The sequence below is a fragment of the Elgaria multicarinata genome, chromosome 8 (genome assembly GCF_023053635.1).
Source record: "Elgaria multicarinata webbii isolate HBS135686 ecotype San Diego chromosome 8, rElgMul1.1.pri, whole genome shotgun sequence".
In the NCBI taxonomy this organism is placed as follows: Eukaryota; Metazoa; Chordata; class Lepidosauria; order Squamata; family Anguidae; genus Elgaria; species Elgaria multicarinata.
In genome coordinates this window covers 65,359,940-65,386,225 of record NC_086178.1, presented here as the reverse complement: position 1 = coordinate 65,386,225, position 26,286 = coordinate 65,359,940, and the positions used below count along the sequence as shown (strand labels likewise).

Sequence of the window (26,286 nt, the reverse complement as noted above, 5' to 3'; positions counted from 1 at the left end):
AGTTGGAAGGTAAGAGCGGACGAAGCAGAGGCTGCCGCTCTAGTTCAACAAGCAGGATAGATTTTTTGGCAGCAATGGCTGATGGGATACTAGCGGGAGGACTGAAGGGGAAGAGAGGCAGGGGATGAGTGAGTCAGCTCAGCATGGACTAATTGTCAACTCAATGCTGTTCCTAATCCACACCACAGTTGATTATTATCATGTTGTGTGGGGAGTACCACCTAGGTAAACAACTGTCGAGTTAATTATTACCCCACTGTTGTCTGAATGCAGCCTTTGTGAAGCATTAGAAAGTACCCTGAGTTGGGAAGAGTTCTGTCTTTAAACTCTTAGCATCTTGTTGTTGTAGATGTCTTGGAAGTCACTTCATAGAATTAGGATAACATACACAAATCTGAAAGCTTTTATTAGAATTATAGGTCACACTTATTACACTAGTTGACTTTATAGCTTGCTGAGAAAAGGACATTCTTATTACCTATCTTTGTTCGCATTCGTGACCTATTACTGTATTTCCCTCCCTTAGATTAAGTACAAAGAAGGATGGCAGAAGAGCAAAGGCCGCAGCTTTGAAATGGCACTGGATTCCATGTCTTTGCTTGCTGCCAAAGCTTCAAGGGATCTTGCCAGTGATGTAAGTTATATGTATTTATCTAGGACAAATTACTAAGGGATGTCAACAATAATATAGAGAAATGAAAACATGTTTCCTTGGGGTTTTAAGTCACAAATTTCTTTTTAAATTAATCTGTCACAAAGTGTGATAAACTATAGGAGAAATGTCCTAGTATTTTCTATTTAATTGGAGAAAACCAAAGTTAAGGTACAAAAATATACACAATTAAAATAGTTTAATGTTAGAAAGTGTGAATATTAAAAACCTTGTGTCTAAAGCATACGTGTCACAATGTACAAAATGAAAATAGAATTGTAAAAACAAAAACTGGGATGTTAAGATATTATAATAATATATATAAAAAGATATGGCAGTGTGTACTATAAATGTGCCAAACTCCTTTCAACTTTTTGTCTTCTTCCATGGCCTATACAAAACAATTTGGTCTGATCTCTAATTAAAATTCTTTCAATTGAGGGATGAATGCATCCACCCATATATCTTTGGCTGATGTTCATTCTAGGTATGCCATTACTTGATGCATATAGTTGCCGAAATAGGTTTAGGAAGTCTAAATAGTGTAGATTTAAAATGAAAACATATCCTTCTCTTCCATTAGCCTGCAGTAGCCTCAAGGCCATGTGTGTAATTCAGTAGTTACTTTGAGCTTTTTGCCATTGTTCAGAATGTGGACCCTTGAGCAGAAAACATGGAAGAAAGAGTTAAGTAGTAGGCTCTAAGCTTTCGTCACTATGGATTTAAGCAAAAGAGTTTCTTGTACAAGAAAAAAGCATTTTTATGGAGAAAGAAACAAACTAGTTAACTAAGGGTGCAAACCTAGGCATGTTTAGGCAGAAAAAAGTCCTACAATTCCCAGCATGCTGCAGCCAGCATGGAGGGATGCTGGGAGTTGTCAGACTTTTTCTTATCTAAACATAGATAGGTTTGCACCATAATAATCTTGTATCTATGAAATCATTCAGCCCTGCTCAAAAATAATGAAAGGGTTGGAGAGCAATTGCATAGACCCTAGACAGCGGCTGAAGGATGCAGTAGATCTTCCTCTCACAGGCCAGAACTGCAACTTTGGAGGAGGATATCTGACAGTGACTCTCCCCCTGAAAGTCCCTCGCATTTGCCAAGGAAAACTCCTCAGCACCGGCACCCTCTCCTGAGGTGAGAGGCCATGGACCCAATGGCCTCTCAGTCCTTGGTCATGCTCCTGTAATAGAAGGAGGTAGGGCTTGGACGATTATGGGCTAAAAGAACCAATTGTGGCTTCTCCCCCAGTCCCCATGCGTACTGTCATTGTCCAAACCAAGTGCACAGCATGATGTGTGTCTGGCTTTGTACCCATACTTCAACCCGTTACTTGCAGAAGGGGTTGTAGGGTGAGTAAGAAGCTATCCCCATCATGTGTCATGCCGGATTCAGACAACATGGCAACCTGCGCTGCATCACAGGTAATTATGCAAAAGGCTATGAGGCAGCATTGTCCATGATTGTCCAAACACCCTTGAAGAGTTAGACAGGCTCAAAGTAGATATAAATAGCATTATCAGAGGACAGAGAGGCAAAATAGCTTCCAGTGCTCTTCCTGCCCTGCAAGAGCCAAGCAGGGCTTAGGATGGATGGACAGCTCTGACATTGGAGCCCTCCATCATTTGGGCTAGGCGCCCATGGAATTGTGCTCTTAATGTCTCGGTAACATAAAACACATTATTTAGAACTTTGAATAGGCAAATATTAGCCATATGGCAATATTTTTGTGATCAGTATTGCCTGTCTTGAATAATCATTAAATATTTCTTTCTGTCAAGATTAAATACAAAGAAGAATATGAGAAAACAAAAGGCAAAGCAATGGCAAACAAAGATTCAAGACTTCTGCACTCTCTGCGAGTAGCTAAAATGAGTAGCGAGGTAAATTATTTATTATTTTAACAGACTGTTCTTAATTGTGAACCATCCACACACTCATTATTACTTTGGGAGTAACAGGTCATTGCATGCGTATACAAATCAGTACTTCTTGTTTTGTTTCCTCATTTGACAAGAGGATGTTGTTTGGTTGTTGAAGGCTTAGGCGTGTACATAAATTGTACTAGCAATGGACTAATAATGGTTCTGAGATCAGGCGCATGAACTGCCAGCTCCAGCATTATCAGGGCCCTTGGGCAAGGCACCCTAAATGAACCCCCTCCCTCACTGGGTCCACCTCCCTCAGTGAGTCTACCATTGTGGCCAGCTGCTATTCCTCCTCCTCCTCTTTTCCACCATTGCTACTCTTGCTTGCTTGGCAAATAGAGAATCAGTGAGCAAGCAGGCCGTGGCATCTCCTGCTCCTCCTTCTCACCACCACCATTGTCTGGGCCAGAGCAAGAGGCAGGTGAACAAGCAGGTTGCCATGGTAAAAACGAGGAGCAAGTTCAGGGGGCTCTTGTCAGTGGGCCCCTACTGGAGTATGAGCCCTCAGCAGGTGCCTGAGCATTCGACGCCAGTCCTGGGAGCATGCAACAGGCTCATAAGGTTTCTCACTCACCCCCTTATTTGTTTGTTACATTGCTACTATCACTAATGGTAGTTATTGCCAATCATAGTTAGCCTTAAGCAAGGGTTACAAAAGAGCTGGTTTCAAAACTAATCCTGGTTTAATGACTAACCATGATTGCACCAATGAAGATGTAATGTTTCACTATGGTTAACTCAAGGGAATGGGTGGGCAATTCACATGGATGAGGAGGAGTGGAAGAGCGTGCATGAGTTCAAAGTGAGTGGGGCCAAAGCAAAAACAAACAAACAACATTTAAATGCTACCACCTAAATTTATTTATTTTATTTATTTATTACATTTATATACCGCCCAGAGAGCTTCGGCTATTGGGCGGTATAAATATTTAATAAATGAATAAATTAAATAAATAAATAATGGAAATAAACAGAAACTGAAACTGAAAAATTACCATCCACTATGGATATCTGAAAGAAAATTCAAAATACCTGCAAAAAGGTTGGATCAGAATCTCCATTTTTCAAGTTGTAGCCTACAATCCTATATCAGCTTTCCTGGGAGTAAACTCATTGAAATTAATGGGACTTATCTTTGAGTAGACTTGTCTAGGATTACACTATTAATCATGCAGGCACAAGGCTGTGCAAATGTGTTGTATGTTAAAGATGCGAGAATGTTGGGAAAACCTACCAGTTGTAAATATAGGGTTGTATCCAATATATGGCTAAACTTACGGTGCTAGTAAGAGAAAAATAAACAACCTCATTTGTATCGAACTGGAAACCTCTGATAGAATATTTGCAAGAGTTGGAAAAAAATATTTATGTTTGTGGATTTCACATATAATCTGTGGTCTTAATACACAATATTGTGCTGGCTAAAGTGAAGTAAGAATGATATAAAGTTAGGGTATTTAGGGAACTAACTAGTAAGAACAGATAGCCCATTTGTCTGCCTTGAAGAATGCCTTAAATGGAACATGGCCTTATATGTTTTGTATGTGTGCTTTTACAAGTTGTATTGTATTGTTTGTTACATTTGTTAAGTTTTGTTTCGTCTTTTTCTGTAGAAAATAATAAAAATTGTAAAATTTGAAAAATATTAGATCTACTCAAAGTAGACCCTTTGAAATGAATGGGACTTAAATTAGTCATGATGAATTTATATCCCATTAATTTTAATGAGTTTTTTCTAAGTACAGCTAACGTTGGATACAACCTATAGAGTAAACCAAGGGTAGAGGATGTGGTGCCCATGGACACCAATGCACCCCTGAACACCTTTCTTTATAGCCACCAAGGTTCCCTGCCCCTCCCACATTTTTAAAAATTAATTAACATATTTTGTTACCAACAGCTGTGATTGCTGTGAAATAGTTTCTGTTGGTGTTGAAAACTGTGGGTTCAAAGGAGTTTAGTGTATTGGGGCTCAGACCCTATCTTTGCCTTGTAGTCAGGCTTTTGGTCAGTCTTTGTCCTTTGCCATGCTTCCCATTGGGGCCATTTTGTGGTGGTGCCCACAATAGTTTCTCAAATTGCCAAATGTGCCCACAGCCCCAAAAGGTTGCTCATGCCAGGAGTAGAGGTAGTTAATATAATATTGGTGTTTTCCTTCAGACTCTTTCATATTGTGGTGAATGCAGTATTTTAATATTACCTAGGTTGCATATAAAAAGGACTCTGAGAAGACTAAAGCACATTTTCACTTGCCGATGGATATGATAAACTTGGAACATGCCAAGAAGGCCCAAGCCCTGGCTAGTGACCTTGACTATAGGAAGAAAATCCATGAGTATACGGTGGTTCCGGAAGACCTAAAGACACGGTGGGCAAAAAAAGCCTATGGGCTGCAAAGTGAGGTAGGAACTAAAGCATTTCTGTTTTGGTTACAGAATGTGGATGAGGGCAGCAGAGTCACCAGAATCTATTGATTATTATTTTTGGGTGGCTCAACTTTTGATTATTATAGACTGTATTTTATATTGCCAAGTATTTTATATTTATAGTCCCATGTATTTATTTATTTATTTATTTATTTATTTATTTATTTATTTCATTTATATACTGCCTCATAGCCAAAGCTCTCTGATGTTTTGACAGTTCAGAGTTTAATTAAAATTAAATACTTTATTTAAGAGATAATATTAACTTTCAGAGGGATGACACTGTAAAAAAAAATCTATTCTTCCAACAGATCTCTAGTTCTGCCATCAGTATTTGTGGAAGAGGACTGTAGGGAATACCAAAGGGTGCAACTGATTGACTTGCTACCCAGAGTTGCCAAATTTTCGACTGTTTTAGCGTTATCTATCATCTATCATTTCAGTCTATGAAATAATGGGCCCATTCAGAGAACACGTTAAACTACAGCTTTAACCACAGTGACTAAGCCAGAAAGCCAGGCTGTGTTCAGAAGACACCTTAAACCATGGCTTTAACCACAGTGAATACGGCTTTTTATTATTCATCGTGGTTAAAGCCATGGTTTAAGGTGTCTTCTGAACGGGGCCAATGAGTTTTCTTTTCTTTTTTCCAGCTTCAATACAGGACAGACCTTACGTGGATGAAAGGTGTTGGCTGGATAGCAGATGGAAGTCTCAATATTGAGCAAGCAAAGAAAGCAGGAGAACTTGTTAGTGAGGTCAGTGTTTTGATTTTGCCATTTAGTATGGATCTTTTTCTTTTTGCTCAGTTGAGTTCTACAACATGTATGACTCGATTTGATCTGTAGGCCAAGTTGTGGGCTGGTTCCTGAAGTCAGGGAAGTTTTAAGCACATTTTTGGGAGGAAGAGTCTGCTATTTGCGCAAATTACTAAAAAAATCTGTGCATATTACAGCCAAATCTGCACAAATTGCTCAGAAATTTGAACAAATTACTCACATTAGGTTGAAATGTGTGCAAATTTGGCCATAATGTGTGAAAATTGTTCAAACATGTGCAAAAATTTCAGAACTTTCAAAATGCTCAAAGCTCCCAGAAAATCCACGGACTGGCCCAACTCAGGTGCCACAGCGGGTGCCACAGCGGCAGGTGCCACAGCGGCAACCGAAATGACGTCTGGGGGAGGGGGAGCCTAGGAAAAGCCATTGAACTCCACCCCCAAAATTGAGTTCTCTAACATCCCTAGTTACCAGTGATTATACCCTGATGCTGTAGATCCCTGGCATTTGGCACTATGAACAATAGACAGGAAAAAACAGCAGTGCTCCTATCTATAATCTTGCAAAGAAGCAAAGTGACATCTACTTCTGGGGTTTCTCATAGAAATACTCACTGGCAGAAATACTGTATCCAATGATGATTGGCTGATATGGTTCTTTATTTCTGAGCTGTGTAAAGGTATATAAATTGAAAACTAACACATACATTGGATGCTTTTATTCCAGCAAGGAGCTGGCATTTTCTTATTCTTCATATAACTTCATATTGGCTTACACATCATCTTTAAAAAAAACTTGTTCCTAATATGCCTTACTCTCCTCCAGATCTTGAATGTGGAATAATAAGCATCTCTTTGAAGTGTTGTGCACTTTAATAAAATAATAATAATACATAAATCTGAGCTTTTTCTTCTGCTGAGAAAGTCACAGGGTGAGAATAGATACGTTCACCTATCAGTTTAATTCTAAAATAGAATATTTCCCTGAAGAAATGCCATACACACATACAAATACATACTGTGGTGTTGATTGCTGTGTACCACTGAGGAGTTGTTAGCACAAGAGTATCACGTAAAGTACATAAAAGAGTTTGCCTCTTCTTCATCAATAGACTTTGCTATGAAAAAGCTGTGGTGTTTTTGACAGCAACAAATTCAAGAGAAGGATTCACTCAGAAACAACTCATACTATCAAGCTATGTTGAACATTTCCCACAGTTGTTATAAAGCAATGCAGATTTTCAACTTCCCAGGGCAGCTTTTCTCACGTTTTAAAAGCTTTGTGTAGAGCAGGTGCCAGGTGTCACTTTGTAATGTCAGAATACTCAGACAAGTATCTGGCAAAGTTCTGGCATCTTTCTCTGCTATTTGTGCCACTCTGATTCACACTTGGAAATTCTTAGAAATACAGGAACATGGGCGTTTCCTGGCTTTGTTTCTCCTAGGTACATTTTTCAGAATATGTGTAGGGGAAAACATGTTAACCTGGTTCATATCCAAACCAAATTAATAAAACTTAGGAAATTAGGAAAATTTAGGAAATTTTTTATTGGTCAGTGAATTAATGGAACTTAGGAAATTTTAGTGAACCTTGGGGGGGATGAGTGAACCTTAGGAAATTTTCAATGATCAGTGAATTAGTGAAGCTGCATTATTTAAAAATGATGGGCAAAATGTTAGAATACAAAATGGTGATCCCACTATATCAGCATTGCCCATCCTGGTGTGCTACTCAACTTGGTGTCTTCCAGATGTTCTCCATGATGGCTGGAATGATGGAACTCTTAGTCCACACATCTGGAGGACAACCAGGTGTGGAAGGCTGCATGACCCACACCCACCTTCTGTTTTGTCCATATGTTCTTCTCTTTATTTCTGAGTTTAGGTTGACATAAAAAGCTTGCATTGCTGTTGCATATGCTGATAGCAAATGGAAGGCATAACTCTTCTCTTTTTAACATTTGAGAAATGTGGTAACAATATCTGTATCATCTTGTTTTTATAATATATATATATATGCATTTTAATTAGAAAAAGTACAGACAGAAGGCTGATGCTCTAAAGTTCACAAGTGTGGCAGACAGTTCCCAGATCAAACATGCGAAGAAAAGCCAGGAACTGCAGAGTGATGTGAGTCCTTACTTTACCTCCTCTCCACACTGATTCTTTATCATTAAAACAGGTAATTCTCAGGGACAGGCACCACCACTGAAGAAGCAATGGGATCCAGTCATGAACATTTGCCATTGCTTTACATAGGTTTGAGGTGTACTTCTAAGATTTTTTTGAACTCTCTGTACTTCCACAGATAGAAAAATCTTTAAACCCAAAGGGTATCAAGGCACGTGCTGACCAGGTTTCAGATACTATGGCGATAAAGGCCAGAGAGAAAAAAGGCTAAATTAGATCTTTTAGAACATCTGCATGGACCTCTGCAGTTGTTCTTTCCTCACTGAGGCTCTTCTGTCTATTATTAAAATTATATTGCCAGTCTTACATGGTACCTGGATTGGATGACTTCATTGTAACATCTTTTCAGTCACTGATGAAACAAACAGCCAAGTAAATAGTTATTGGATGTCAATATCCAGGAAGATGTTTTTACCCCTGAAAGGTTATTAAGAGCTCTCCTTCAGAGGTTTCTGCCCTTTAAGGTGGCCTATTATTATTATTTTTTAAAAAGAATGCATTTTTTGAAAATCTTAAGTATCTCTTGTTGATGCAAACAATCAATGCCTAGTGCTGATAACTATTTGGTCTTCCTTTGTGAACAGGTTGCATACAGATCAGGAAAACAGGATTTTCTTCATAATTATACCATCAGCAAAGATGAGCCACTCTTCATACAAGCCAGAATAAACGCAGCAAATATTAGTGAGGTATGAATGGATGTGAATGCCATACTTTCATGCTGTTGAGATAATGATACTTGGATTACTCCTTTAGAAATCTGACTGAAATCACTACCCAACTGACATCAGAGCCACCAGACTCCACTGCTTAAGGGCACATTATACTACAAACATACTTGTTTCTTTTTAATAGTTTAACTGTCTCTGCTTTCCCCAAAGAATCCTGGCAATTCTAGTTCAGTAAGTTTGCTGAGAATGCTGTTAGAGAATCCTAGCCCCTGGCAGATAACTACAGTTCCTAGGATTCCGTAGGGAAACTAAATGCCTATTGGACTGGTTTAAATCTGTGTTGTAAGTATGCCCTTAAACTACTGTTTCTGTTCCTCACTGCTCTTCAGTAAGCTGCAACAGTCTTTTTGGGCTAATCCTGTAGAGCAACTTTCTCCAACCTTGGTCTCTCCAGATGTTTTTGGTTACTACTTCCATCAGCCTCAGCCAGCATCACCAATGGTCAGGGATGATGGGAGTTGTAGTCCAGTCATCTGGAGGGACCCAGGTTGGGGGAAAGCTGCTGAAGAGTCTATGGCCTTAGCTACACCTAAGGATTATCCCAGGCAAATGGAGGGATTGTCCCTGCCTGCTCCTGGGATCCCCTGTGTGTCATTTAGATGCACTGGGATGATCCCGGGATGATCCCGGGATATAGGCCTGGTCTAACCATGGCCTAAGAGACCTGATGATACTTGAATAATGACTTGCAAATTAATATGTTAATATTGGGATGCTGAATAAGGTACTCCTAAATTTGAGCAGCAGGCAACAAGCAGATTGGAATTATGATTGGTTCTTGCAATATGTTTAAATAGCTCCTGAAACTAAAGGAATCTGATTCTATTAAATCTTTTGGGTGCTAGTGTTACGAGACAGAAACAAAATGGTAATTGTGGTTTTGACATCCTTTTAGAAAATCTACAAGAGTAGTTGGGAGAAGCAGAAGGAGAAAGGATTTGAACTTCATCTTGATGCAATACCATTCCTGACAGCCAAAGCAAAGAGGGACCTGGCAAGTGATGTGAGTACTGATTCAAATGCAACACATTGTTCCTGTAGTCTAGGGAGCTGTTCTGTGCCCTTATGAGAAGGCCTTAGCATTTAATTTCTGGGTTTCTTAGAGCCAAACTACACATGATGTTATCCACATGGTTTGTTCCAGTATACATAGTATTTTTAAACCCAAATTGCTGTCAGCAGGGAGTGGAGAGCTGGATTGTGACTGTGGGGGAGGGAGCTTTAACACTGCTCCCTCCATGGTCCTGATTAGAATCCCCCTAGCTCCGGCCGCACACCTGCTATTTGCAGTGGGAGGCACGCTCCCATTGATGCCAAATTGCCAATAGGACCTTTCCTCCAATTGTGAATCACAGCTGTGTTGGGAGGATTCTGCTTAGGGCAGTAGTGTGGAAAAGATTTAAAGTCACTTCCTCCATGCCATAGTCCTGATCTGTCTTTCCCTATTCTTCCCGTATTTTTCAGCAAAATAACAAGGAGACAAACATAGCGGGCCAAACTAAATATTCCCTTAATCACGCATAGTGGAGCTGCATGTGATTGTATTCCCTACTCTCCTACAAGTGGATGTGACCCCAGGACTGTTGTGCTTCAGAAGAGAAAGGCTTAAACTTCCCTTGTTTTCTTCTCAAAATTCCACCCCCACCCCAAAAAAGGGGTGTGGTATTTTGGGACAAAAGTGGGTGGAGGGGAAGTTTAAGTACTTTGAAGCACTATGGTCCTGATCCAAATTTGTTGTTGTACCACTGCTGGTGAGTTACTAGTTCAGTTGAGATGATGGAAGTTGAAACAATTGAGTTCAGTCTAGTTACTATTTCATTCGAGATGATAGGAGGAATCTGTAACAGTCACTAAAAGTGCAAGCCTGAGCTTGCTTACTCAGGTGTAAAGCCCACTGTGTTCATTGAAATCGATCGCACTCTGTTATTGAAATAGATTGTTTCCTTTAATCTGATTCTATTGTTAGCTACTTTTCTTATGATCTATGATCTCTTCTGGGGTTTACCCCCACCCTTTACAGATAAAATACAAGGAGAATTATGAGAAGACTAAAGGAAAGTTGATTGGAGCGAAAGGTGTAAGCGAAGACTCGCAAATGGTTCACTTGCTCCATGTTTCAAAGTTGCAGAGTGATCTGGAGTATAAAAAGGCATCTGAGGCTGTAAAGAATCAATATCGTGTGTCTATGGACATGATCAATCTTGTCCATGCCAAGAAGGCCCAGGATTTGGCCACTGATAGGGGATACAAGACCATCATGCACAATTACACTGCTTTGCCTACAGACATGAAGATGGAATGGGCCAAATGGGCTTATGGCTTGCAGAGCGATGTAAGTTCCACATTGTTTAAACTTGTATTTAACCCTACCCCCTCTGGCAATGTCAAAAGAATTTCCACAAATGTGGAGTTTCTGAAAGTCAAGTTTTTGTGTTTAGGATCAGCAAAAAGGATGCACTTTGCATGTGCTCTCTCTGGAATACCTGAATCAGCAAAGATGCTCCATGTGGTCCTGTATTTCCTTATGAAGCATCTGAGCCTTGCTATATTGTTAGAGGAACCCTCCTGTGAATTGACCCACACCTGTTTGTTGCTTACAACAATAGCTGGCAAGATGGGTTAGAACAGCCTTCTTGAACTTGTCACCCTCCAGATTTGTTGGACAACAACACAGTAAGGCTCAGGTGCTTCATAAGCACATAAGAACACAAGAAAAACCATGCTGGATCGGACCAAGGGTCCATCTATTCCAGCATTCTGTTCACATAGTGGCCAACAAGATGCTCATGAGAAACCCACAAGCAGGACATTAGTGCAACAGCACCTTCCCACCTATGTTTCCCATCAAGTGGTGTTCATAGGCACACTGTGTCTGATAGCATATAGGCATCAGGACTAGTAGGCATTGATAGCCTTCACTTCCATGAATTTGTCCAATCCTCATTTAAAGCTATCCAAGTTGGTGGCCAGCCCTACATCTTGTGGAAGTGAATTCCGTAGTTTAACTATGTGCTGTGTGAAAAAGTACTTTCTTTTATCTGTCCTGGATCTTCCACCAATCAGCTTCATGGAATAAACACAATACATGACCAATGGTCATCTTTGCTTGTCCCAGGCACTCCTCGTCATCCCCATCTGGATTTAGGCCTGAAAGACTAAGTAAAAATTTTAATGCGTGGAGGGTAAGTTCTAAGCAATCACAATAAACCAGAAATGCAAAAGTGAGTATGGGACACCACTCACACATTCACTGACTCTTTTTGATGTTCAATTCCATCCTAAGGCTACCATTTTATTCACATCTACCTGGGAGTAAGCCTAATTGAACACAGTGAGTCTTACTTCCAAGTAATAGGACTGGGCAGAAAGTATGCTGAGAAATCTCCCAAAACATTCCTGCACTGTTTTTAGTGCTCAACTTCTCTGCAGTGTTAATTTAAATAGAAATCATTTTGCAAGGTATAACAGTTTTTTTTTAAAAAAACAACTCTCTAAAATGTATTTTCTTTTAAATTTTACAGCAGAATTTTTGCTGTTAGCGATATCTCTTTTCTTAATCTCCTCCTCCCCTTCTCATTTCTACTCACAACTGCAAGGAAGTGGATAAAACAAAAGGAGGCACTAATTTGACTCAGCTGGTGTTCTGATGTGTGAATTCTTTAGGTGGCATTTTTAATGTGTGAGCAGCAACAATGGTGCATTTTCTTCTCCTTTTGTCAGAACCGATACAGAGCAGATTTGAACTGGATGAAAGGAGTTGGTTGGATCGCCACTGGGTCATTAAATGTGAAGCAGGCTAAGAAAGCAGGAGAACTCATTAGCGAGGTGAGATTTCATGACAGCACGTAACAAAACTTGCCGCATAATGCGTGTAAAATGGCTGTATAAAATTAAAATAATTTTCACTCAAAGGGGGGAAAGAAAAAGGCATCCCACATGAAAGCTCTCAAAACCAGGAATAGGACTCATAATTAGAGGAAAGCCAGATACCAAACACAAAACAGTGGGAGTCCATATAGCCTTTGCAAAAACAAAGTAGGTGACAAATGATATCATGAATAATAATGACAATCAAACAATGCTCAATTGCTACCCCACTAGCTTGCGTTGCTTTTTTTGTTTTTTGTTTTGTTTTAATGAAGTGAATCAAGATAGAGCCATAGAAGGTGTATTCATGGCACTAAGAACCTTCTTTTAGTCTTACATGAGTTCTCCCCCACTTTCTTCAGCCAAGAGCTACAAGGATTCTAAAGTTTCCCTCCCTGGAAATTATGTTAATCTGCTCTCCTTCAAGGGCTTTTCTGTACACTCAGGTTAAAGGTGAAGATGGGATGATGGAGGTGGCATTGTCCATGGTGGGCACGCTTATCTCATTCTGTTCACAGGTTTTGTCCTACATTTTTAGTGCTTTGGCACCCGTTTGACCAGAGACCATGAGCTTTTCTAGACAAGGCTTTATCATGTTCTCACCATTCCTTAGTCGTGCTAGTTTACTGGTGCTCCCTTCTTTTCATTTGGTAACACACACACATACACACCCCTTTGCTAAAAAAAGACACACACACCCAGCATGTGTATGTAAATCTGCAAATTTGAGGTGCATCTGACAGTGTCTACAAAAGCTTATGCCAGAATAAATATGGTACTTTTTAAAGTCCCAAATATTCTGTGGAAATACTGTTGTGACTCTACCTTGGTAACTATTGTGGAAGCTGCCATCTCCAGGAATTAAAAGAAAACATAAAATTTCAAATAGTATATGAAAATATTGCTGTTTTACCTACTGTAGTTGAGTGCTTTTATTTTGCTTCAGGAACCTATTAATGCAAAAGGCTGTTTTGTGTTTCAGTCCAGTTGGAAAAGATTTTCAACTTATGGGACCTCGGGTATCTTAGTAGGCATAAGATCATCTTGAAATATTTTCCTTAAATTTAAGTGAAAATTCTTTACCATTACATGGGTAAAGGTTATTGTTAAATGGAAACAAATATTAATTTGAAAGTTCCTAGGAGATAAAGCTGAGGATATAGGAATAATAATTATGTTCACAAATTCACTCTAATCTCAAGCAACCTATGAATTTTTTCTTTCAAATAGCATGAAAGAGCAGCACAAAATTCACAGCTTTGATCTTTTTCTGCTCAACAGAAGAAGTACCGTCAGCATCCATATGCTTTGAAGTTTACCAGTATTAAAGACACTCCTGAGATGATCCAGGCTAGAATTAGTTATAACCAGGCTGTGGATGTAAGTTATAATGTATATACATTATGATTATAAGAGTGGTATCCTCTTTGAACGACCTGATTGAAGCACTGGCTTTCTTTCTCATTCCCTGTCACTGAGATCATTCCCATGAACTGAAAAAGCTTGTGTTCTAATAAGGTGAATCATACAAAGGCTATTTTTAGTTAGACTGGAAACCTTCCATCCTTCATTGAACCCAATAGGAAACCCATGTAAACATTTCCAACTATATCCTAACTCAGGCAGTGTTGTATATTAAATGCAATCTTTGTCATTTGTAATGAGATTAGCGCCAATAATAATAATAATAATAATAATAATAATAATAATTCTCAGCTTGGGTTCATACAAGTGATGATATTGACAAATTCGATACCTGCAGTCATCTTTGAGCTTACTCATGGAACTGCAGTTATGAAAATCATTTCCTATATATGCAGGTGCGTCTAGTTCATAGAGGATTATTTCCATGTGGTCGTGGGTGTGGAACAACCTTGAGAACAATTGCATGGAAAAATTGCATTCCATTGCACTATTTACTTATTTGGCAATTTATTTCATCAGAAAGGATACGAGGTTGATCAACAATTAAAACAAGAAAAGCAATCAAAATAAATACATCAATATAATACTTAATAAAACAGTGGAGTAAGATCTAAATGCTTAAAATGCATTAAGTGCATAAAGTAGCCACTAGGCCAACCTCACTGGGGAGAAAGTTCCATAGATAGGGCACCATGGACAAAAATGCTGGTCATCACCACCCATCTTACTTATGTTTTTCCTTCTAGTTTTTCCTTTGGTTTTATCCTGTGTTGAAGTTTTAAAGATTTTGTATTTTATTATGTTATATTTTGGGATTTAAATTTTTGTGAATTGCCCAGGGTTCCCGAAACTATAAAAATGCAGTAAGCCAGCCAGCCAGCCAGCCAGCCAACAAATGTATACCAGGGGCCCTGCAGGAGACTTGATGTTGATGTTAATACTCAGGCAGATTGATATGGTGGGTGATATGGTAGGTAGATGTTTCTTTAGGTACTTGGTCTTTAAAGGTCTACACCAGCACCTTGAATTGGGCTCAGAAATGAACTGGTAGCCAGTAATGCTTTTTAAATATTGGTAGAGTATGGCCCAAGTGAGCTGTCCTAGTTAAGTTTTTCTGAAGCGTCAGAAAATAATAAAATGGACATAAATCTGACACCAGGAATTGCAGCATTCAGAAACCAGTGGGAGATCATTTAGTCTCCCTGGATACTCAACTGCTGATCTGAAAGTGCTACTTTCCCACAAAGGAATTTCAAAGGAAAACTCCAGTGAGAGACTGCTGAATTAGAACTTGTCAAGAAGTTTGATTCCATCTATTTAGGCTTGAATTTGGAGTATGGTTTCCTGATCCACCACAGATATTAATTAACTTAGTAATACTAGGATGGGTATGCTATCACCAAATATGGCTGTTGTGAATGGTCATGTTTGCTTATCACAAGCTTTTCAAGGAATTGTTCCAGATTGCATGTCTTGAAAAATTGTCTTCATAGCTTATCAAAAAAGTTGTCAGTGAAAGGGCCACACACATTTCTGCTGGAAGACTGTTCCAGATTCTAGGTGCCACAACAAAAAAGGCCATAGCTTTACTAACAATCTGAAAATCAAAGTGCTTAAGCAGATCCATAGGAAGGAGCTGATTCTTGAGTTAATACTTCCATTTAGTAATGGATGTTAGTGCTCTGCATGAATCATTGTTGGATATGTAGCAACTGCCTTATATAGTATTCTTCTGTTTTTGCAGAGGCTGTATAAGGAGCATGGAGAGAACATAAAGCATCATTACACTCAGACAGCAGAACTTCCTGAGATCTTTCAAGCTAAACAAAATGCTCTGAATATCAGTGAGGTAAAATTTTCTTTCAGACTATATCTTACAGGGACATCATTAACATCAAGAACATATTGGTTATGGGGTCTTCTTTACATTTGCCATAGTTTCTACTGATTAAAGAAATTTTTGGTTTTTTATCACTCTGTATCTTGAGGATGTCCCTGTTGATCTGCTTAAACTTACCTGAACCCTATGCCCTTGTCCCCTCCTCTACTTTCTGTTAATGACAGCACAAGTTTGTATTGATGGCCTCTGAAGCTTTGACAAAAGGACTAGCAGGTTGCTATGGAAGAGCTGAGGAGCTAGGGCTAAACTAAATTAGCATGTTTGTGATTTTCATCCTGGCCCCTAAATGGGTGGCAGCAGTAAAATTTGCAACCATACTTGGAGGGGAGGGTTAACCATTAGCAGTAGTGGTGATATTTTTTAATTTTATTTTTTTGCTGCTATACCTGGTGGCAGCAGCAACAGCAGGTTTCCTTTTTGGTGGTCACCATTTTCTTAACTTCAAAATGCCCTGGATGCAGTGTCATACTGGGACATTGAGGGGGGAAATGGCAGGTGACATAAAAAATAGCTGCCATTTTCTTTTTGTGGTTGGTCACCCTCCCCTCCCCTCGCAACACCTGGGGGGGATCTACACTACTGCTTTAAAGCGCTTTATAACAGTTTTGACAACTGTTGGGGCCCAGGACACACTGCATATACAGGTTTCAAAACGTTTTCAAAACGCTTTAAAGCGCTTTAAAGCACTTTAGAAGCAGTAGTGTAGATCCCCCCATGCAATACCCTGGAACAATGCTTTATCTGGGGCATTTTGGAAGAGGACCACCAGGCCCCACCACAAAGGGGTGTGCCTTACTGCTACCTCCTGTTGTGGCTGCTATGGCCATAAAATGATGTAAAAACAAAACTGAGAAGCTGCTGCCACTGCTAAAGGTAAAGGTAAGTCCTGTCCCGTCCCCCATTTTCCTGCTTGCAAACGAGCTAAGAGGTCACTGCTTGGTGAGTTGTACCCTGAACCTTATCTTTAAATATACTGATTATGTCCAGACTAAGTCAGCTGAACTTGAATTATTTATTTATTTATTACATTTATATACCGCCCCACAGCCGAAGCTCTCTGGGCGGTTTACAACAATTTAAAATAGTAAACATTAAAAGTATACAAAAATTAAAAAAACATAAAAGTCCACTGATTTAAAGCCAGGGCATTTATCCCATTGATTTCAGTGGGAGCTAAGTTCAACTAACATAGTTGTCATCAATGAAGTGCAGCATCAGATGAGACCACTGACCTTAAAGTGGTATGAGTTTTGCCCAAAGCTGCACCATCCATAACTGGAACGAAGGGAATGAATACAGCTTTTGTTCTAGGCATAGGTTCAGGCGTGTGATGTGGGGAAGAGCATCAGATGTCAATAACTGCATGTTGGTCTTGTGTACTATTTCTAAACAGACTCGCTACAAGGAATCTTGGAGCAAGATGCGAGATGGTGGTTATAAACTGAAACTGGATGCCATTCCTTTCCAGACGGCAAAGGCTTCAAGTGAAATTATAAGTGATGTAAGTTGATTTAATAGCAATAGGGTATGATATAAAACGGGATGTCTTAGCAAAAGCATACTCCATGGGACAGTTTGCTAGGACCTGGGAAAGGGAAGGCAGAAAGGAAGCAAACATTTGAGCGGGAAATGTGAAGAGCTCCAGATGATCTCTACAAATTGAAAATGAAGCAGATAATATCTTGCCTTTCCCAGCAAAAGGGCAGGAACGTACAACCAAGAAAGCATTTTTTGCTACTATGCTTTGAAATAACTTTGTCCCCTCTATCAGAAGTAAAATAAAATAACTCTATTGTTCATTGGAAGAGCTTTTCTCCTTATGGCCTGTAGAACTTTTCGATTTTATTAAATGACTCGGGGCTTCTTCACACGAGCAAAATAAAGCACGCTTATGATTGGCCACTCATGGAAGTTCACGGGTCTTTTTGACGATGTCAGCATCAGCTAGGATGTCCCCCTTGACTTCCCCCGCCCCTTATTCCATTACAAAGTAGATCAAAGGAAAGCTGGAATAAACCCTAATGGTGCAAAATCGGTGGTGTGTAAAGCTGGGATTGCATTATGAACTTGCCAAGGAAAGACTTCCACGTGTCTGGAATCAAGGGAGAAGAGGGTAAAATGCCTCCCTGCAACAAATGGAGGGGGCAGGTTGCTCTTCTAATGGTTCCAGTTCTTCACTTGGCTCTGGCTGGGGCCTGCTGTGCTGGCTCTCCCCCTCCTCTTCTTCATCAGATGAATCTTGCTCCAGGTAGGGCATGGCGGTCTTTTTACTTCTTTCCTTCTCATGTCCTGGTTTTGTTTTACTTTCCTCCTCAGTTCAAGTACAAGGCGGCATTTGAGAAAGCGAAAGGGCAGATGACTGGTTCCTGCGGCTTGGAAGATATAAATATTTCTCATTCTTTGCATGCGGCTTTGCTACAGAGCGATGTAAGTAGCACAAGGAATGAGAGATGAGCATTGCCCTGTTCAGGTGTTGAACAAGTGCAATCCATGGAAGGGAGGCAAAGATGCCTGCTCTAGCTCCACCCATTCCATTCCTGACCTCCTTGCAGTGATCAGAGTTCCTGATTGTGCAGAGCATGGTAACCACTTCAAGCTGAACACTGTTATGGTTCCTCTTTGATGTTTCCCATCAACATGATGAGGTCAGGGGTGGAGGGGTGAGGCCAGAGTGTCTCCCCGCTATGATTTAGAATTGTTGACTTCCTGAAGAGGGCTCATGTCCTGACAGATTTCTACTAAGCAGTGTTGATCTGGAAAAAGGAACTTTGCTAGATTCTTTGAATGATTAATACTTCCTCAGTACACTCCCAACAATAATGGAATTTGATTGTACATATTCACCTCAGCATAGTGGTTCCTTGTGGCTTTAAGAACATAACAAGAACACTCCTGGATCAGACCAAAGGGCATCTTGTCCAGTATCCTGTTTCTTATAGTGACTAAACAGATGCCTCTTGGGAAGTCCACAAGCTAGACATGAGGACAATAGGGCTCTCCTGCTCTTGCTCCTCAGCAGCTGGTATAAAGAAGCATACTGCCTCTGACACTGGGGGTAGCATAAAGCCATCATGACTAGTAAGGCACTGATAACCTTATCCTCCATAAATTTGTCTAATCGCCTTTTAAAGCCATCTGAATTGGTGCCCCTTACCAGATCTTGAGGGCATTGGGTATGGGAGCTGTACTGCGCAATAGGGTGTCCCCACTCACTTCAATGGAAGAAGCAACTCTGTGACGATGAACTGTGAACTGAATGAACAAAGCAGATCACAGAGGTTCAGATCGAGATTATTAATACGAATTTCAGAATCAAGTGCTGTTTAAAGAGAAAGCTATTAAATTGCTGGTGGAACATAATGTTGTAAACTGCCCAGAGAGCTTCGGCTATGGGGCGGTATATAAATGTAATAAAATAAATAAATAAATAAATAAATATCCTGGGGCTTGGAATTCCACAGATGGGGAGCTGCCACTGAGGAAGCCCTCCTGCATTAGAAGCAGATTTGCAAACAGTGATGTGAGTTAACCATGATTAGTGTTAGCACTGGTGCAGACATAAAACTGCACCGGTGTTAACCCTGAAGGAAGTACACACACAAGCTTAACTTAAAGGATGGACAGGTTCACAACATCCCAATCATAACAGTGGTTATAGGTGTTGGGAAGCAACCTGAAGGCCCACATTCCTTCTGCCTTCTCTGCTTGTCTTGAATTCTCACCCCTTTCATTAGTCGGGTCTATTTTAGTCCAGCACTACAACTGTACAGATGTTAATGCTAACCACAGTAGACAGTTAACTAATTTTTTCATCCAGGATTAGAGGCAGATTTGCAAACAGTGATGTGAGCTAACCATGGTTAGTGTTGGCACTGGTGCGGACATAACACTGCACCAGCGTTAACCCTGAATAAAAGGACAGGGGAATGCAAGAGCAATGTGGGAGGAGAGAGAAGAAGGGAGGAAAAAGGAAAGTGCAAGCCTGTGAGGCGCTTCTGTTTTCCTAACCATGGCTATGGTTAGAAAATGTTCGTGGGCCATTATCATTGAAGAACAATTCTGGAAGGCTTATGAAACATCGTTCAAAACCTTACAGTAAACATTTGAACTACATCACTGTCATCATCCAGAGGCCCAATAATATGTACACTGTATAACAAGGCTGCCTTTTTCTGCTTGCTGTGCTCTTTATACATTTATTTATTATATTTATGACTCACTCTATAACAAATATTTTTAGAGTGAAAAATAATATAAACAATTGAGACATAAACTAAAAGTTGTATGCTGAATAAATTCAGGAACATATAAAGTGATTTCTTCTGAGTATGTTTTGTGTAAGCCATGACCTCAAAACAGCATTATTTTTCTTTTTATTTCCTTCACAGGTGAATTACAAGAAAGATTTTGATCATCAGAAGAGCCAGTTCCACCTACCGTTAGACATGGTGAATTTAGTACACGCCAGAAAAGCTCAGTCTTTGGTCAGTGATCAGGAATACAGACAACTCCTTCATGATTATACTTCTCTGTCTGAAGATGTTAGGCTGCGGTGTGCCAAGAAAGCTTATAAACTACAGAGTGAGGTAAATGAAGTTCTCTATACAACCTTTAACGTATTGGAGTGAATTTGTGACGTAAGTCAAATACTGCAGGGATTAATTTGAGCAATCAGCTGCTCTTGATTTGTATGCTTTATTTTGTATGCTTTGTAATTAACTGTCCATCTGTCCGTCTAACCTGCATATTTGCTTACTGTTCAGAAAAGGCTTCTTGCTCAAGAATTTGCTTTTAATTGTCTTTCCAGTTGAAATCATTGGGGGTGAGTGGAAATCAGAGATAATCCATAGCCATCTTATAGTTTATTTACATTGGAATTGGCTGTTTGGTAGATAGATATAGGGGTGTGTGTGAGAGAGAGAGGAGGGGAGATGGAGGGAGAGAATGTTTTGGGTTTGCATGAACACAAAACATGCAAATACAATTCCAATATGGTTGAACGATGCAAAAAAACTTGTGCAGCAGATGTTACTTCTAACGAATGCATTTAGATTACTGTACCGCCTCTCACACTCCATGCTGTAAATTACTTTTGATTGGTTTCCCGTAGAATTTATACAGGTCTGACTTGAACTTTATGAGAGGAGTTGGCTGTATTGTACCAGGGGCCTTAGAGATTGAAGCAAAGAAGAAAGCTTCTGAACTCATCAGCGAGGTAACAAAAGAGGGTTTTGATTTCTCCGCTGCAAACAAGGGTTTGCCAGATGTCTCTGTAAAACTGGGCTGGCAAAGTAACTCCCTGGATTAAGGGTGGGCTCCCTTCCCCACCCTCCCTCTTTATTTGATCACTCAATTCATGTCCTGGGTGAAATGAATGGAGTTCAAGGTTTTGCAGACCTTGCTAACTACTTTCACAAACTTTCTGTTCTGTAAGCAGGACCCAAGTGGTTGGTACATTAGGGCGATCCTTTATAGAAGGAAATGTTCCTTTTCAGATGAAAGGGAGCTTGTGTTCTGTTATTAGATACAGCATCGCATTTGTCAAAAACCCAAGTGGCTCTACATAAGCAGCCTGGAGAGAGAACGTTTCCTCCTCACCATCTCTCTCTCTCCCCCTTTTTAACAATCTCTCGCCTTTTTTTCCTGAGCAAAAGGGTGGGTCCTGAAATAAGGCAAAGTTTTATTCACTCATCTGCCCCATTCCTGTATAAAGTACGGTGTCAACTTTTTACACTGAAAGGCATACGCAGATGAGCTTTATCTCCCCTTGCTCCAATGCTTCAGGCTCTTTCCTCCCAGTCTGTCTCTGATATTGAAAGAATCCCAGGCTGGGGGTGGGGGTGGGGGAATGCTTTAAGAAGCAGAGGTTAGGCTCAGGAGGTCAGTGAACCTTTTGAGGACATACCCCGTTATATATATGATCTCAACATGTGAATAAACACACAGTTCTAATCATATCTGGTTTGGATGTTGCCAGACAATACTTTTATTGTGCAATCACACTGCTTTATTCACAGAGGCTCCAGATGATTTGTCTTCTACTCTTAATCCTCCCATGTTTCCCCTCCATTTCTTTTTTCTTACTGCAAAAAATCCACAGAGGAAGAAAAGGCAGAATTGCTGTACAATGCTTACTGATTGTTAGCACCACAACCCGTGTGCCTGGAAACACCCTTTGTCTGCATATTTCCATGTTCAAAGATGTATTTTTGTTTCCACCACATACCTTTTTTATTTTATTTTATTTTATTTTTTTGCTAATACATATCATATCCACATTAATAAGAACACATGAATTAAAGATTTACACAAATTAAAGATTTACATCCTGTTTTTGTCAATGTTGCAACCTCTGCCTATACACAGTGCATTATTTTTGCATACCACTAAAGACCAAAAGGCCCAGTGGTTTTAACTGAACTATGCTGGTCAGTTTATTTTTTAAGTTCCTCTGATGGCTCTTCTGTCCATCACAACCTGCCTCATTAATGTGCATTAAAATGAGTTGTGGACTCACAAGCCATGGAACTGTTAAACTGAGTCCTGCAATGCATCTAAAGTCTAAAAAATATGAACTCAAGCCAATAGTTAGCTATATATTTCATAAATTTATTTATGTGGTATTCTGTAAATTGTGGAGCATCAATCAAGAATGATTCTGCTGATGTGTTCATGATCCAAACTGAGAAATGGCACTAAGAAATGGCATCATGAAGAAGGTTGAACTTGGCCCATCTTCTAAATCATGTAAATGCATAGGAAGATACAGAAAATAAGCTACTTCTGCATGAAAACTTAACTAGGAGAAACAGCAGAATGGAAAAGATGGCCATGGAGGGTTGTCACCTAGTTCTAAATCTGCTTCTTACTGTACATGCGTGGGTATAAGATTTATATCCTGACTTTCTATTGAAAGGTTCTCAAGGTGATTTACTAGAGATTACAAATACACACACACACATACCCCTACAGATACATAAACAACTCAGTAGTCCTTAGACTTCTGGCCAATAGATGGGGCCATAGTATCCTTCAGTTCCATTCTGCAGTCTTAGCACAACTAGCCACAGGGAGGTTGCAACCTCACCTATCAAACGGAACACTGCAGATTATATATTATACCATCTTAAAGAGACTGGTCATGACATGATCACGCTTCAAAGGAGGTAATATCAACTGGCCCTTATGTTTATGGGGGGTCTTTGTTGATTTTATTAAATAGGCATGGATCACGTTAACAATAATGTGAGGGCATGGGATTAAACTAGCATAGAGGTCAATAGACCAATACTTTTTGCTGACATTGTAAAGTGCTAGCTAAATCACGAGTAGCTCTCAAAAAATATTGTTCTTATCTTACAATACAGCTGAGCTCTTGCATCCCTCTTTCTTTGTGTGTGAATTCAGAGTAAATACCGTCAGCAGCCGGATTCCTTCAAGTACACATCGGTGACAGACTCTCCTGGCCTCCTTCATGCAAAATTCAGCAATATGATTGCTAATGAGGTAGGCTCTGCTAACTTGGATCAGAAAATATGCTGTTTAAAATGCAATGAGCTCGGGAGGGAGAGAGAAGCACACTCTAAGAAATAGAATACATCAAAAGGGGAGAAAAAGGCATCATCGATTTATCCTTTAGCATAGTTAGATCATTTTTTATTATTCCCGGACAAACATTTAGTATCATTTTGTCAATCAGATTGCTCCTTTAAAACAAAACAACCACCAAGAAAAATATCAGAGCAGCTATTTGATATGAATTCGTGCAACTGGCTTTCTTTTTGTACTTGAAAGCAACTATAATGCAAAGAAATGCAAAGAAGGAGCATACTAGGAGGACAGTCTTAGTGATGGTTAATGTGTATGGTGCTGAATAATTCGTTCAGGAACCCACTTAATGCACCTGAGGCTAACAATCTTGTTTCTGACTTTTCAGGAACATTCAGATGTCCCTTGCAAATTCATGACACCATTAAAAAAAATCAAGACCACATCTGGAAGCTGTCATGCCCCAAACTTCCTTAATTTTTTTTTCCTGTCATAACTATATAGAATGTTCCTAGAGATATCATCAAATAAGGCTCTAAGAAACCAGAGATGAGACCCGTTTCTTTATTTTCTCCTATTGCTAGAGCTGCATTTAATATTGCAAGTTCAGAATCTGGGGCTGAAGATGGCTCATATGTGCGCTTAATACAAGCAGTGTTTGTGTTGGTAGATTTGTAGTTGTTAGCAATTTAATGTTCTTAGGGTTGCAACATTTAGCCAAATAACATTTAGTCAACTTTTAGCCATATTTTGATTGAATTAAGCATGGTTAGTGCCCCAAATTTCATTGGGCACCAGGTTCTTTGAAATAGATTGTTTTTAAAGAACTTATAAAAACTGCAAATGTGGTCTTGGATGAGGCCTTCTGTCCTGTACAAGAGAAAGAGTGGACTCTTCTTGTATAACGATGTCTGCTGTAATTGGGTTCGAATGCATTAGTCACCATGCATTATTATTTATCTCTGTGCCTCTTACAAACACCATTAATTATGTGTTTGTGGATATTTATAGAGATTTCCAGTGCAGTTCTAACCTTCAGATTGGCTGGTTAGTATTGGTCTGGCCGTGTGAGAGATCATGAGCTGTCAGGCTTTTTAGGTCAGCCTTTCCCAACCTGACAGCCTCCAGGTGTGTTGGGATGCAACTCCTATAATTCCCAGCTAGCGTGGCCCAGATGGTGAAGTCTGTTTTAGGTAAAAACTATTTCAGTGTGAAACATTAAACTCTTTAAGACAGTTTCAGCAAAACTATCAGTTCCAGGATGCTAATATTAATCACTTGAATGCATTTTCATTTGATCAAAAATGTCTAAGTATAGCATGATTAAAGGCATATATTAACCACACTTTTAATAAATAAATAAATATCCTAGCGCCTCTACAAGGAAGCAGGGGAGAATGCTTTGCATCACTACACAGTAACCTTAGGACTTCCTGAATTTGAAAGGGCAAGAATGAATGCGATCAATGTCAGTGAGGTAAGTGATTGGCGCTATCCTAATGCTCTTTATGGCTAAAATCATTGGACATGATCCTCTTATTGCACGCAGCATAGATGTGCAGCAACAGCCACTTTTTTATTGGTACTTGCAATAAAGTTGACTGATTTTTCCTCTATTTGTCACTCTTAAGGAACTGGTTGAGGATTATTTGTTTATTAATACCTGATTGCTCCAGAAAGGTTTTCCTTATCAACAAGCTTGCATGCATTTTATAATCTATCTATCTATGGCTGCTGATGCATTTTTGTTTTAAAATTCTTAATTGCTCTGGGAGTCTTTTTATTTTAGTTGTACATTTTAACATCCTTATTGCACCTATTATACTGACATTTTAATTTATTGGTATTATTATTATTGCTGCTGCTGAGTTCTGCGGATCATTTTGCTAGGCTTGGTAAATGAGCTGTGACTTCTTAAGAAGTGCTACTTCTCCTAGTGCCATGAATTGTTAGAAACTGCATTGTTTGGATGACTTATTTTAGTAATGATCTTAATTATGATGGAATGATATCCAACACTGTGGGAGTGGAAGCCAAGTCACGTAATGGATCTTTCCTTCCCGTCTTCTTCCTGGCAGTCCGCCTATGTCCCCCCAAAAGCCTCTCCAGAGGGTTTGGGGTATCTACTGAACATTGTGGGCCGAGTCCCGCAGGGTTGCAGTGAGATGGGGAGAATCACCTGAAATAGGAAATAGGAACCTTGCCCAGATCATGCAACGTTCCTGATTTTGGTGATTCCCTGAAGGACACAGACCACAATGTTCTGTAGTTCCCTTAACCATCTGGAGAGCCTATGAGGGGCTGCAGGGGAGAGAAATGGATGGAAAAGATCAGTTGCCCGAGCTTGCTGTCATCTTGGCTGCACTGATAGTTTAGGACTTCTCAGCTTATTAAAACCAGAGTCCATTTCAAGGTGTCCAACTCAGACTCAACAATGGAAGCAATACCATTCCCCTACTCCCAAGCATGGATTACAACCTAGCAGTTAAGAATGCTTAGCTCTCTCTGTCCATCCCTAGTTCTGGTCCTGCCTTTGTTCTTGTGGGAGCCTGGCTTGATTAGTATGTAGAAGTAGGGGTCTTTGCCTTGACAAGCTGGACATCGTCTCTTCACTTGCCCTGTGCCAAGAGGCTGAGTTGGAGTATAATTGTATAGGTATTATTGATGACCAAAGGTTTTGTTCAGTCCCAATTTCAAAGCAAACCAACCTGATTTGTACCTCCTAGGGGCTGCCTATATGCGCTCAAAGCCCTATGGTGGCTGTGAATCTGTGCTGCATCAGTTATATGAATCAGAACATCCCACCACATGCAAGCTTGACCCTTGCCCATCTTGGCT

At 39.8% G+C, this 26,286-nt stretch overlaps 1 protein-coding gene across 2 annotated transcripts in view; it reads left to right on the top strand.

The window, feature by feature from the left end:
* NRAP (nebulin related anchoring protein) overlaps nt 1–26,286 on the top strand; it is a 66,932-nt gene that overhangs the window by 25,206 nt on the left and 15,440 nt on the right. For both annotated transcript variants that reach the window (XM_063132683.1, XM_063132682.1), the window contains exons 17-33: nt 527–634; nt 2,437–2,538; nt 4,788–4,985; nt 5,663–5,767; nt 7,819–7,917; nt 8,562–8,666; nt 9,604–9,711; nt 10,729–11,040; nt 12,429–12,533; nt 13,857–13,955; nt 15,745–15,849; nt 17,294–17,401; nt 18,217–18,327; nt 20,289–20,486; nt 21,011–21,115; nt 23,308–23,406; nt 24,821–24,925. In XM_063132683.1, the coding sequence (XP_062988753.1) occupies nt 527–634; nt 2,437–2,538; nt 4,788–4,985; nt 5,663–5,767; nt 7,819–7,917; nt 8,562–8,666; nt 9,604–9,711; nt 10,729–11,040; nt 12,429–12,533; nt 13,857–13,955; nt 15,745–15,849; nt 17,294–17,401; nt 18,217–18,327; nt 20,289–20,486; nt 21,011–21,115; nt 23,308–23,406; nt 24,821–24,925 (2,172 nt within the window). The remainder of the gene's footprint in view (nt 1–526; nt 635–2,436; nt 2,539–4,787; nt 4,986–5,662; nt 5,768–7,818; nt 7,918–8,561; nt 8,667–9,603; nt 9,712–10,728; nt 11,041–12,428; nt 12,534–13,856; nt 13,956–15,744; nt 15,850–17,293; nt 17,402–18,216; nt 18,328–20,288; nt 20,487–21,010; nt 21,116–23,307; nt 23,407–24,820; nt 24,926–26,286) is intronic.